At 39.6% G+C, this 15,122-nt stretch overlaps 1 protein-coding gene across 2 annotated transcripts in view; it reads left to right on the top strand.

Annotated features, from left to right (window-relative positions):
- The window catches only part of cdc42bpb (CDC42 binding protein kinase beta (DMPK-like)), a 224,763-nt gene that overhangs the window by 188,266 nt on the left and 21,375 nt on the right, over positions 1-15,122 (top strand). For both annotated transcript variants that reach the window (XM_069916469.1, XM_069916470.1), the window contains exons 20-21: positions 5,600-5,697; positions 6,041-6,120. In XM_069916469.1, coding sequence (XP_069772570.1) covers positions 5,600-5,697; positions 6,041-6,120 — 178 coding nt within the window. The remainder of the gene's footprint in view (positions 1-5,599; positions 5,698-6,040; positions 6,121-15,122) is intronic.

Here is a 15,122-nt window from a genome sequence, read left to right as displayed (position 1 = left end):
ACTGACCAGCACCCGGTCCATACCCCTCCAGTCCTCTCCTCTCCATGTAACTATCCAGTCTTTCCTTAAATGTAACCAATGATCCCGGCTCAACCACCTTTGCCGGAAGCTCATTCCACATCCCTACCACCCTTTGCGTAAAGAAATTTCCCTCATGTTCCCCTTATAATTCTCCCCCTTCAACCTTAATCCGTGCCCTTTAGTTTGAATCTCCCCCACTCTTAATTGAAAAAGCCTATCCACATTTACTCTGTCTGTCCCTTTTAAAATCTTAAACACCTCTAACAAGTCCCCCCTCAATCTTCTACGCTCCAGAGAAAAAAGCCCTAGTCTGCACAACCTTTCTCTGTAACTCAAACCTTGAAATCCTGTCAACATTCTCGTGAACCTTCTCTGCACTCTCTCTATTTTGTTTATATCTTTCCTATAATTTGGTGACCAAAACTGTACACAGTACTCCAAATTTGGCCTCACCAATGCCTTGTACAATTTCATCATAACCTCCCTACTCTTGAATTCAATACTCCGATTTATGAAGGCCAACATTCCAAATGCCTTCTTCACCACACCATCTACCTGAGTATCAGCCTTGAGGGTACTATTTACCATCACTCCTAAATTCCTTTGTTGCTCTGCACATCTCAATAGCCTACCATTTAATGCATATGACCTATTTAGATTTGCCTTTCCAAAATGTAACACCTCACATTTATCTGTATTAAATTCCATCAGCCAATTCTCAGCCCACACCTCCAGCCTTCCTAAATCACCTTTTAATATACAGTAATCTTCCTCACTGTCCACAACACCACCAATCTTTGTATCATCCGCAAACTTGCTTACCCAACTCTCCATTCCTACTTCCAGATCATTAATATATATAACAAACAATAGTGGACCCAGGACCGATCCCTGAGGAACTCCACTAGTCACCGGCCTTCAAATGGACAAACAATTTTGTACCACTACTCTCTGACACCTCCCATCCAACCATTTCTGAATCCATTTCACTACCTCCTTATTTATACCTAATGCCTCCACCTTTTTTTCTAACCTCTTGTGGGGAACTTTGTCAAAAGCTTTACTAAAGTCTAAATAGATAACATCCACAGCTTTCCCTTCACCAACCTTTTTTGTAACCCCCTCGAAAAACTCAATCAGATTTGTCAAGATGCTGATTACTCCTTATCAATCCCTGTACCTCCAAATATTTGTAAATACCATCCCTCAGAACACTTTCCATCAACTTGCCCACCACAGACGTCAGACTCACGGGCCTATAATTCCCAGGTTTACATTTGGACCCTTTCTTAAACAGCGGAACCACATGCACAACCCTCCAATCCTTTGGCACTACCCCCGTGACCAGTGACAACCTAAATATCTCTGTTAATGGCCCTACTATCTGTCCACAAGCCTCCCTGAGTGACCTTGGGAATATTTTGTCCGGTCCTGGAGATATATCCACCTTTATCTTTTTCAACACAGCCATCACTACCTCCTCGGTTATCCTTATATGCTTCATGACCTCCCCACTATTTTTCTTTACTTCAACTGGTTCAATATTTTTTTCCCTAGTGAATACCGAGGCAAAGAAATCATTTAAAATTTCCCCCATTTCCTCTGACTTCTCACTCAGCCTATCCTCGCTATCTACAAGGGGTCCAATTTTATCCCTCACTAATCTTTTACTTTTAATGTACCTATAGAAACCCTTTGGATTTATTTTTACTCTGTCTGCCAAAGCCTCTTTGTGCCTTTTTTTGGCCTTTCTAATTTCTTTCTTAAGATTCCTTCTACATTCCTTGTAGTCCTTCTTCAAATTCTCAGCTCCCTGCTCTTTATACCTCTTGTACACCTGCCTTTTTCTCCTAACCAAATTTCCAATATTCTTCGAAAATCAAGCCTCCCTATGACTTCCAGCCTTTCCTTTGATCCTCATTGGGACATATCTGCTCTGTACCCTCAAAATTTCTTTTTTGAATAACCTCCATTTGTTATTTACATCTTTACCTGAAAATATCCTGTCCCACTCAATACTCCCCAAATCCTTTCTTATTCCTTCGAAATTTGCTCTTCTCCAATCCAGAACCTCAACTTTAGGCCCCTCTTTGCTCTTCCCTAAACCTAACTGAAAACTAACAGAGTTATGATCACTAGACCCAAGTTGTTCTCCAACATTAATGTCCCATACCTGACCTAGTTCGTTCCCTAACAGGAGATCCAGTATTACACTGTCCCGAGTCGGTTCTTAGAAGATAGGAGCAGGAGTAGGTCATTCGACCCTTCGAGCCTGCTCCGCCATTCAACGAGATCATGGCTGATCTTAAAGTTCTGTACCTCGTCCCCGCCTTCTCTCCGTAACCTTTAATACCCTTATACTGAAGAAATATATCTCATTCCCTCTTAACTATATTTAATGAACCTGCCTCCACTGCCCTCTGTGGCAATGAATTCCACAGATTCACCACCCTCTGGCTATAGAAATTCCTCCTCATCTCGGTCCTAAATGGTTTGCCTATTAATCTCAAACCATGGCCCCGGGTTCTGGATTTTCCCATCATTGGAAACATCCCATCTACATCCATTCTGTCCAGTCCTGCCAGAATTTTATATGTCTCTATGAGATCGCCTCTCAATCTTCTAAACTCCAGCGAGTACAATCCCAATTTGCGCAATCTTTCCTGATAAGTCATTCCTGCCATTCCAGGTATCAGCCTGGTGAATCGCCTCTGCACTCCCTCCATTGCAAGAACATCCTTCCTTAGATAAGGTGACCAAAACTGCACACAATACTCCAGGTGTGGTCTCACCAAGGCCCTGTACAGCTGCAGTAAGGTATCCTTGTTCCTATACTCAAACCCTCTTGATATGAAGGCCAACATTTGATTTAGAAAACAATCTTGAACACATTTAACAAACTCTAGCCCATCCAGCCCTCTAACTGTGTGGGTATCCCAATCAATGTGAGGGAAGTTAAAATCTCCCATGATCACTACCTTATGATTCTCACGTATACACGTTATCTCCCTACAAATTTGTTCCTCTAATTCTCTTGGCCCATTTGGCGATCTGTAATACACCCCTATTAGCACCCTCATGCCTCCTTCACCCCTCAATTCCACCCAAACAGCCTCACTGGATGATCCCTCCAGACCATCCTGCCACCTCACGGCAGTAATGTCCTCCTTCACAAGCAGAGCAACTCCTCCCCCTTTTTTACCCCCTGATCTATCACATCTAAAACAAATGTATCCTGGAATATTAAGTTGCCAGTCCTGCCCCTCCTGTAGCCAGGTCTCACTAATTGCCACAATATCATGACCCCAAGTATCTGTCCATGCTCTAAGCTCATCTACCTTATTCACTATGTTTCTTGCATTAAAATATATGCATTTCAGAGAATGACCCCCACATATATTCTCTTTTCTACCTTTTACCCTAATCTCCATCCTACCTATTTTATTGTTATTATTCCTATCTAGGCGGCCATCCCCCCTTAACACTGCTCTCACACTCTGATCCCCACCCCCCTGCCAAACTAGTTTAAACCTTCCCCAACAGCTCTAGCAAATCTGCTTACTAGCACATTGGTCCCCCTCCAGTTCAAGTGGAGTCCATCCCTTTTGTACAGGTCCAACCTTCCCCAGAAGAGATCCCAATGATCAGAAATCTTATCCCTTGCCCCCTGCACCAGCTCTTTAGCCACGCATTCATCCTCCACATCCTCCTATTTCTACCCTCACTAACTCGTGGCACGGACAGCAATCCAGAGATTACTACCTTGGAGGTCCTATTTTTTAACTTCCTACCTAATTCCACATAATCCTGTTTCAGGACCTCATCCCCACTTCTAACTAAGTCATTGGTCCCCACATGGACCACGACTTCTGGCTGTTCTCCTTCCCCTTGCAGAATGCCATGAACTCGATCAGAGATATCCCTGACCCTGGCACCAGGGAGGCAACAGACCAACCTGGATCCCCGATCTCGTCCCACAAACCTTCTATCTGTCCCTCTGACTAATGAGTCCACAACTACAAGAATCCTATTCTTATCCTTCTTTCCCTTCTGAACCTCAGGGGCAGCCCCTGTGCCAGAGATCTGACCCCCACAACTTGTCCCTGGTAGGCTGTTCCCCCCAGCAGTATCCAATGCTGAATACATGTTGCTGAGCGGCACTTCCACAGGGGTACTCTGCACAGGCACTCTCCCTCCTTTCCTTACAGTCACCCAATTCCCTGACTCCTGCCTTCTAGGGGTGACTGTCTCCCTGTAACTCCTCTCTATCACTGCCTCTGCTTCCCTTATGATCCTCAGTTCATCCAACTGCAGCTCAAGCTCCCTAAAGCGGTCACTCATTATATGCAATTGGATGCACCTTTTGCAGGTGTAGTCGTCAGAAACAGCTGTGGTATTTCTGACTTCCCACATCCCACAACTGGAGCACTTAACTACCCCAACTGACTCCATTTCCTCCTTTCTTACTATAATATGTTAAAGAGATATACCGTGTATACTATGTAAAAGTTGTCCACTGTTTTTGGCTCAAAAACCTGATATTTTCTATATAGAAGAACATAAGAAATAGGAACAGTAGAAGGCCATCCGGCCCTTCGAGCCTGCTCTGCCATTCAATAAGATCATGGTTGAGCTGATCATCTGCCTTTTCCCCATATCCCTTAATTCCATTTTTAATGTAAAAATCTATCTAACTGAACCTTAAATATGTTTAATGAAGTAAACTCAACTGCTTCCCTGGGCAGAGAATTCCACAGATTCACTACTCCCTGAAACAAACAGTTTTTCCCCATCAGCGAGAGGAGGATGGGGTGGATCAGGAAGTGGAGGATTGGAGAGATCCAAGGGAGGAAGGGGAAGGTTGGGGAAGTCAGAGGGGGAGGGGGAGAGCTAGAGGGGCCAGGGTTTGTAACAGAGGCTCTGTGGTGTAGGCTGCTGGGGCCAGTGTGAGAGTTTGCAATTGAGGTTAAATCCTATACACCATACATGCAGAGTGTGTCCAGATTTCCCCAGTTCTCTATAGCAATCATTAATCCTGTACCCCTCAATAATTTTTAGAATAGATCCTCAGTAATGGATGTTGATCCTGTTCCAGAATATTTTTTCCTTCCCCAGTACTGCCATTTCACAGGTAAAGGTTGTTTCATTCTACTTGGAGGGGATGTCTGCCACAATGTGACCCAGGAATTTAAAAAAAAAACAATCTTGCTGAACATGGCAATAGTTGCAATATATCCAAAACCACAGTACAACAAGATGCATTAAGGTTGCATTATGTTTCAATATAGCACTGATGGATCCATTGAGCCATCAAAGCAACAATTGCTATCTCTATTTGTATTATCTTCACTTCTATTTGTGTGGATATTTTAGCCCATCTCCAAAAACTATAAATCAATTTTGAAAATGTACAATTCATGGTAGCTTCTTTGTAAAGAATGTAAAGTCTGTAAATCTTCCCATTCTGCCTTTGCATTGGAAGTGAATTACAAAGATGGTTGGATCACATCTAAATATAAAAATGATTTCAATCAAATTAATTATGCATTCTGTCTTTTACAAAAAAACTATTTTATAGTAAACTTAAAGAATCGGATGCGAAGAATCAGCAATTTGCAGCGGAGATAATGAATTTAAAGAAAGAATTGGAGGAAAGCAGAACCAGAACAGAAAAAGGTTAGATAATTGCAACATTTTTGCTGTTTTTAATTTTTTTACAATTTTACCGCATGTTACAGATATGGATTAAATTTAAATTTAGACATACAACACGGAAACAGACTATTTCGGTGTACAAGTCCATGCCTCCCAATTTACACCCATTTAACATACACCCCCAGTTCATTTAGAACAGTGGGAGAAATCCAGAGCTCCTGGGGAAAACCCACACAGACATGGGGAGAACATACAAACTCCTTACAGACAGCGCGAGATTTGAACCCCAGATTGTTTATGCAAGAGTAAAATCAGTGTGATTTTTGTTTTTTTATTTTTCACTTCTACACTTTTTCTTTTGAAGGTCTCAAACTCACAGATTTTCAAGACCCCATTTTTGACTACTTTAACACCTCTCCAGTTCCACATGACTTAGGATTTAAAGTAAGTATTCATTATAAAGTGATTAGGTCGAACTCTAGGAAGAACAAATTGCCCATGGTATCATAAATTCCATCTGAGAAGAAATTATAAGTACAACTTGAGTAAAGCAGGACAGAAAAGTTTTATGTCGTAGAAAATGTTAGTTCAATTATATAGAGGGTTTTTTTTCAGATCACTTTAAGCAATTTGATGTAGGTTTTAAAAAAGAAATATGCTGAAAATGCATGTGCAAATTCAATGCTGTTTCTACACCAATTAGAACTTCAAAAAACTAAACTAGAGGTACACTTTACAGCATTGAGTTATGCTGATGCCAAGCAGCTTTCAATAATCTATAAACTGCTCTTTTTAATGGAATTGCTGCCTTCCTTAAATCTGATTATATCCACACATGGTCGTCTCTTTGCAAGAGATGGCCATCTGATGAAAACCATTGAGTTTACAGAAGTGAATTCACTAAGTATATTTTTCTCATATCTATTGCACTAAGGGCTCTGTTTCTTCTTCGTCTACATCATCTCTCCTAGCATTTTGGGAAGAAGTAAGTTTCTGTGCTTGCTTTGTCACCCTAATTGTTATAACCTGCATAATCTGACCTTATCAACTGGCTGTGTTTCCTTATTCTGTGTTAATCACTTCTGCAGTAGCTTTATGTGAAAATTCCCATACTTACTCAGTTACCACTACTAGTGTTTGAAACTTGCTTATGTTCAAAATATTAAAGTGGATGATATTTCATACTTGCCAGTTGCTGTAACCATAGTGCTCAAACACAAAGAATTCTCCTTTGATTCTGCATAACATAATTCAACAGTCGCTAAATGCAAAAGGTCATCATTTTTGAAAGATATTTGCATCTAAAAGCAATACCATTTTAGAGAATTGATCAGACACAGGAGTTCATATAAAATTGGACAGACGCTTTGAATCATTTCTCATTAAGTATTTCTGAATGTTTCATATTGTTTAATTAATTATACGTAATATTTCTAAGCAATGATGCAGATGTATTCTTGTGCTATTGCCTAGGAAAGGAGAACTCCTAATTCCTGGACTCACTACAAAATTTACAGCAACTTTGTTGAACTCCTGAATTTATACAAATTAACTGTTTTGTCATTTAGTGAGCATGTAATTCCTGCAATTTACAGAAACTAAGTGATCTTCCCTGTCTAAGATATAGTTTTAATGTTTGGTTTCAATGGTTTGTTTTCTGGCTATCTTTTTCAAACTTGATGTTTTCCATCAAGCCATGCTATTTAAGAAATGTAAGAAAATATTTTGCCATACCTGACAGCATCCTTTCCTTAGTTTATGGTTTAAGAATAAATTATGACTGAAATAGTTCTTGTCACTTAATACGAACAAGCTTCATCCTCATTTTAATATGATCCTTGGGTGGAAGGATTTTGTGTCTGTGATTTTAAAATATGCCTTCTAATAAATGAGTATAAAATGCCCAAAAAGATCAAGATCTAAGATCCAATGGCTAAACAAAAGGGTACCACACAGCTATTCAACATCTTTTAAGAGAGGATCAGAATTCAAACTGAAACACTTATGAATATAAAACAATACTATTCAAGCTAAGTAAAAAAAAAGAGGAAATGTTGGAATTATTCAATAGATCATGCAGAATCTATTAAGTTAACATTTCGCATTGATGACTTTGTAAATTTATCACTAATAAATGTTTGAATTCCATTTTGTTTAGACATAGAGGTAATTCAAGACTTGCTCCAGAAACCCGAACATGTAATCTACCTTGCAATTCAATACAATATATTATCAGTGTAGCATTGTTGAATTGTACACTTAATGAGGTCGCCCTTTATACATATTAGTGCTTATAGTTACAGTACAACTCCGATTATTCAAAATGGTCGGGACCGTGTCTATGTCGGATAAACATTTTTTCAAAGAACTGGTCATTTTTTTGTTAAAAACAGCCCAGTAGCAACAGCAGATCACTTGTATCAATGTTTAAACAACAACAAGCAACAAGGGAAGGCTTTTTAAGCATTAAAATAATATTTAATTCTCACCAAAAAAATGCTGGCCCCAATGCCTTCCAGCCGCCACCACTGATCACCAAGACTGACCAACTACTGCCGCCAATCCCCGGGGAGGCTTCTCAGGTCGGTGGAACACTCATTGGTGAGTTGGCTGGCTACTGCTTTCCTGGTTGCTGGAGCTCCTGACTCTCAAGTTTGAATCCTCCACTAAGCCTATCGCACATGCACACCCGAAAGTCCGGTATGCAGTAGTGGGCGAAGAGGAGGGTTTGGCATCGGAAGTTCCGTTGCCCTAAGGAAGGAGGGAGGGATGCCACTGAGCTCAGATGCCGGGATAAGGGATTCTTCCGACCGCTTGCGGCTGGGAGACAGACAGTGGCATACGGTTTGAGTGAAAAGCCATTAGGGGAAGGTAAAGAAAGATTATAAAGGGAGAGGAGAGGGAATTATATGAAACTAGGACATTGTCATTCTAATTTCATGTTGAGTGAAATTTACTTCAACCTGTGAGGTCAGGGGAGGAGTCACGTGATGGAGTAGTGGCCAGTCGGGGAACTCCAGCCCTCTCCAGAAAAGTTAAAAAAAAAGATAGAGAAAAAGCAAAGGCACAAACATAAAAACCAAAACAAAGTGAAAGTAAAAGTGTGGAAAAAATGGCAGCGAAGAAAGAAAAGCCAAAAACAATGGGAAGAAAAGAAAAAGAAAAGACGTCGGAAGAAGAAGGTGAAGGCCTTACCTGTACGAGGAGGCCCGCCGTGGAGAGAGAAGCCTGCTTCCTGAGGTCAGTCGAAGCCCCGAACTCGGGACTACAAAAATGGCTCACGAGCTAAATCAAAGTGCGCAACTGCACAAGACAAAAATAACACTGATGGGAGGGGGGGGCCATCTGAGGAGTTGATCTCCAAAGCTGAAACTGACAACTACAACACAACAGCAAGAGGAAAACACAGAAAATAACGAGAGCAAGAAAGAAGAGAGTAAAAATAAGAAATCAAAGAAACAACAGATGACCAACCCAGAGGAAGAAGACGAACATCAAGACACTTCTAATAAAAATAAGAAGAACAAAAATACCCAACAAAATAAAACAAACAACCCAACAAGAAAACCAGAAGAGACAGAGGTAAAGGACACAGATCCTGGAATGGACTCAGAAGAAGATGAAGAACACAGAGAAATGGAAGATGAAGGGAAGGGCAAGTACATGGATATATATATATTTTTTAAGAATATATGGAAACAGTAAAAGAATGGCAGTCACAAGAATTCAGTGAAATAAAAAGAAGAATAAAAAGTACAGAAGAAAAAGTGAATAGATTAGAGATGATCATGTCAGATATAGGAAAAAGAGTAGACAAGGTGGAAGAACGAGAAACAGCCATAGAAATGGAAGTAGATGACTTAAAAAAGAAATTAGAAGAATCTGATAAAAAAGTTAAAGACACAAGAGCTGTTAGCTCAGAAGATAGATATAATGGAAAATTATAATAGAAGAAACAATATAAAGATAGTGGGCCTTAAGGAAGATGAAGAAGGCAAAAATATGAAAGAATTTATAAAAGAATGGATCCCCAGGGACCTAGGAAGACCAGAATTACAGGAAGAAATGGAAATAGAAAGGGCACACAGAACATTAGCCCCTAAACCACAACCACAACAAAAACCAAGATCCATTCTAGTAAAATTCCGAAGATATACAAGAGAAAATATATTGGAGAAGGCAATGAAGAAAATAAAAGAAGACAAAAAAACCACTGGAATACAAGGGTCAAAAAAATTTTTTCTATCCAGATATAAGTTTTGAACTCCTGAAGAAGGGAAGGAGTTTAATGCAGCAAAAAACGACCCTGTGGAAAAAAGGTTATAAATTTATGTTAAAATACCCAGCAGTACTTAAAATAGTTATTCCGGGGCAGCAATACAGACTATTCTCGGATCCGGAAGAAGCACGAAAATTTGCAGAACAACTACAAAACAGAGAGATGAAGAGATGTAACAAGAACAAAAATGACAACAAACTATATGTAGGTAGGTCTCCGCTCCATCCTCAACATCCATTGGAGCGCTTACATCCCTAACGTCGAAGTACTCGAGATGGCAGAGGTCGACAGCATCGAGTCCACGCTGCTGAAGATCCAGCTGCGCTGGATGGGTCACGTCTCCAGAATGGAGGACCATCGCCTTCCCAAGATCGTGTTATATGGCGAGCTCTCCACTGGCCACCGTGACAGAGGTGCACCAAAGAAAAGGTACAAGGACTGCCTAAAGAAATCTCTTGGTGCCTGCCACATTGACCACCGCCAGTGGGCTGATATCGCCTCAAACCGTGCATCTTGGCGCCTCACAGTTTGGCGGGCAGCAACCTCCTTTGAAGAAGACCGCAGAGCCTACCACACTGACAAAAGACAAAGGAGGAAAAACCCAACACCCAACCCCAACCCACCAATTTTCCCCTGCAACCGCTGCAATCGTGTCTGCCTGTCCCGCATCGGACTTGTCAGCCACAAACGAGCCTGCAGCTGACGTGGACTTTTTACCCCCTCCATAAATCTTCGTCCGCGAAGCCAAGCCAAAGAAAGGTGTATATATATATATATATATATACTCTTCAGCTCTTCAGCGCTTGACGTCCTGCTTTGCGGAAACTGCCAAAATGTTTGGCCTGGAAGTCAGCCTGAAGAAAACTGAGGTCCTCCATCAGCCAGCTCCCCACCATGACTACCAGCCCCCCCCACATCTCCATCGGGCACACAAAACTCAAAACGGTCAACCAGTTTACCTATCTCGGCTGCACCATTTCATCAAATGCAAGGATCGACAATGAGATAGACAACAGACTCGCCAAGGCAAATAGCGCCTTTGGAAGACTACACAAAAGAGTCTGGAAAAACAACCAACTGAAAAACCTCACAAAGATAAGCGTATACAGAGCCGTTGTCATACCCACACTCCTGTTCGGCTCCGAATCATGGGTCCTCTACCGGCACCACCTACGGCTCCTAGAACGCTTCCACCAGCGTTGTCTCCGCTCCATCCTCAACATCCATTGGAGCGCTTTCATCCCTAACGTCGAAGTACTCGAGATGGCAGAGGTCGACAGCATCGAGTCCACGCTGCTGAAGATCCAGCTGCGCTGGATGGGTCACGTCTCCAGAATGGAGGACCATCGCCTTCCCAAGATCGTGTTATATGGCGAGCTCTCCACTGGCCACCATGACAGAGGTGCACCAAAGAAAAGGTACAAGGACTGCCTAAAGAAATCTCTTGGTGCCTGCCACATTGACCACCGCCAGTGGGCTGATAACGCCTCAAACCGTGCATCTTGGCGCCTCACAGTTTGGCGGGCAGCAACCTCCTTTGAAGAAGACCGCAGAGCCCACCTCACTGACAAAAGGCAAAGGAGGAAAAACCCAACACCCAACCCCAACCAACCAATTTTCCCCTGCAACCGCTGCAACCCCCCATGGGGGTAAAAAGTCCACGTCAGCTGCAGGCTCGTTTGTGGCTGACAAGTCCGATGCGGGACAGGCAGACACGGTTGCAGCGGTTGCAGGGGAAAGTTGGTTGGTTGGGGTTGGGTGTTGGGTTTTTCCTCCTTTGCCTTTTGTCAGTGAGGTGGGCTCTCACTTAAGACAGAACAAACTAAAAGAATGGTATTGGCATTAAGGAAAAAGGACAAGCAAATTACATATAATCCAAAGGAGATCATTGAAAACTTCAGGGAATTCTACGAGCAACTATATCAAACTGAAAACGAAGGGAAAGAAGATAAAATAGATGAATTTCTAACTAAAATTGTACTACCGAAATTACAAACAGAGGAGCAAAATTAATTAATAAAACCATTTGAAATAGAAGAATTACAGGAGATAATTAAAAAAACTACCAAACAATAAAACACCAGGAGAGGATGGATTCCCAATAGAATTCTATAAAACATTTAAAGACTTATTAATTCCTCCCTTTCTGGAAGTAATCAACCAGATTGATAAAACACAAAGCATACCAGATTCATGCAAAACAGCAATAATTACAGTAATACCAAAGACAGGGAACGATCCACTTGCACCAGCGTCACATAGACCAATATCTTTACTTAACACAGATTATAAGATTATAAACTATTAGCAAACAGATTAGCCGACTATGTACCAAAAATAGTAAAACTAGACCAAACTGGATATATTAAAAAAAGACAAACAACAGACAATATCTGTAAATCTATTAACTTAATTCATGCAGTAGAAGGAAATAAAATTCCAACGGTAGCGGTTGCTTTAGACGCAGAGAAGGCCTTTGACAGAGTAAAATGGAATTATTTATTCAAAGTACTAAAAAAATTCAGCTTACCAGAGAAATGTATTAATTGGATTAAAGCATTATATAAGGGGCCATTGGCGAAAGTGACAGTAAATGGATATATATCAAAACAATTTAACTTAAGCAGATCAACAAGGCAGGGATGTCCACTATCTCCCTCACATTTCGCGTTAGCTATAGAACCACTAGCAGAACTGATAAGAACAGAAAATAAAATAAAAGTGATAAAAATAAAAGAGAAGGAATATAAAATCAGTCTATTTGCAGATGACGTTATAATATACTTAACAGAACCAGAAATATCAATAAAAGAATTACATAGGAAATTGAAGGAATATGGAGAAGTGTCGGGGTACAAGATCAACGCAAATAAAAGTGAAGTAATGGTAATGAATAATGTGGATTTATCAAAGTTTAAGAAGGAATCGCCATTTAGATGGCAAACACAAGCAATGCGATACCTAGGTATACAAATAAATAAAAACCTCGGCCATCTATATAAACTCAATTACCATCCATTAATGAAAAAATTACAAGACGACTTAGAGCATTGGAAAGACTTACCACTAACACTGATAGGAAGGATAAACTGTACTAAAATGAACATTTTCCCAAGGATACAATACCTATTTCAGTCATTACCAATATGCCTAACAGAGAAATTCTTCAAGGAGTTAAAGAGAATAATAAGGAAATTTTTATGGAAAGGGGGGGAAACCGAGGATAGCACTAGATAAATTAACAGAATAGTACAAACAAGGAGGCTTACAACTACCAAACTTTAAAAATTATTATAGAGCCGCACAATTAAGATACCTTTTAGATTTTTATCAAACAAGGGAAAAACCAGATTAGAACTAGGTAAAATAGGGGAGAAGATACCTGAACATATACTATATAAATGGGATGAAAAATTGGTACAACGTAGGAATTCACCGGTATTGCATCATCTGCTCAACATTTGGAAGATTCATGTAGAAAGGAATAAAACAAATTACCAACTACCAAAACTAATATTGACACAAAATCAGCTAATCCTTTTATAATAGATAACCTTTCCTTTAGAGAATGGGAGAGAAAAGGGATCAAAAGAATAGAAAATTGTTTTTCGGGAAATAAATTATTATCCTTTGAACAAATGAAGGATAAATATAATATAACTCACGATACAATGTTTGCATACTACCAACTGAAAACCTACTTGAAGGACAAATTGGGAAACAGTCTGAGGTTACCAGAAGGAAGCAATTTTGAATATGTGATTACAGACACAATGATAATCAAAAAATTTGTAACAAACATGTGCATCAAACTGCAAGAAAAGGAGAACGAGGAAACAAATGGTAAAACTAAACAAAAATGGGAACAAGATCTAAACATAAAGATAAAGAATGAAACATGGGAGAAGCTATGCTCCGGAACTATGAGAAATACAATAAACATGAGGTTACGTATGATACAATATAACTGGATACACAGGCTATACATCACACCTCAAAAGTTAATAAATGGGACCCAACAGTATCAGACAGATGTTTTCGCTGTAAAAAGGAAACGGAAACAATAATTCATGCAATTTGGACATGTGAGAAAGTGAAAAATCTTTGGGAAGATCTAAACCAGATATTAAATAAAATCACAAAAAGCAATATACCAAAAAATCCAGAGATCTTCCTCCTAAGTAATATAAGAAACAAAGAATTTGGACTCGATTTGGATGGAGCACAAAAAAGATTTGTTATGATAGCCCTAGCTGTAGCAAAAAAATGTATTGTCAACCTGGAAATTAGAAGACAACTTGAGAATACAACAATGGTATATAGAAATGAATAAATGTATTCCATTAGAAAAAATAACATATAATTTAAGAAATAATATTACAATATTCGAACAAATATGGGAGCCATACATGAAACCCAATAGAGAAATCCTACCGTGGACTTCCACCACCTAAAATGACAGAAAGAGAAGATAATGAAAAGAACTGACTCAGTAAAATTTCTTGTTTATTTTTATTAAGAGACAACATTGTTTAACGGGTTTAATGTATCTTATAGATTGAACTTTAAATAAATGGGAAAGGGAGGGAGGGGGGAAAAAGGGGCAGAAAACGACACTATATATTTAAGAAGAAAAATGTCTGTATGTATCTTGGTCAATATGGTTTATAGTGTGAAAAATAAAAAAAATTTTAAAAAACCTGTGAGGTCAGTTCAGCTCTGAAAAATATTTGGATAAGTGAGGATTTCTGATTTGTTTTGGATAAATGAAGATTTTGGAGAATCTGATTTTGGATAATCAAAGTGGTACTGTATTTAAAGAAGTGGGGAATGTCACCTGTCATTTTAGACATCTTATATTTTAAGCAACAACAACCAAAATTAATCTTAACCATTTATTTCATAGTTGTTACAAATTGGCTGCTTTTTTTGCCACATGTAGCACACATCAGGGCCATTCTAGCAAGGAATAGATGATGTTATATTACAAGTCATAATTCTAATAAATCCTTGAAAATAAAAAAAATGATTTAACTTTTTGGGATGCATTTCACTTAAAATCACTGTTTTGTATAACTAGCATATTTTGAAATCTATAATTGATACTAGCTGGATTTCTGGGATGGCTGTTTGTTGTGTGCATAATGAACAATGAAGCAGATTGGTC

This window comes from Narcine bancroftii, chromosome 2, assembly GCF_036971445.1.
Source record: "Narcine bancroftii isolate sNarBan1 chromosome 2, sNarBan1.hap1, whole genome shotgun sequence".
NCBI lineage: Eukaryota > Metazoa > Chordata > Chondrichthyes > Torpediniformes > Narcinidae > Narcine > Narcine bancroftii.
The sequence above is the reverse complement of the archived record's forward strand: the minus strand, read 5'-3'. Positions and strand labels throughout refer to the sequence as shown.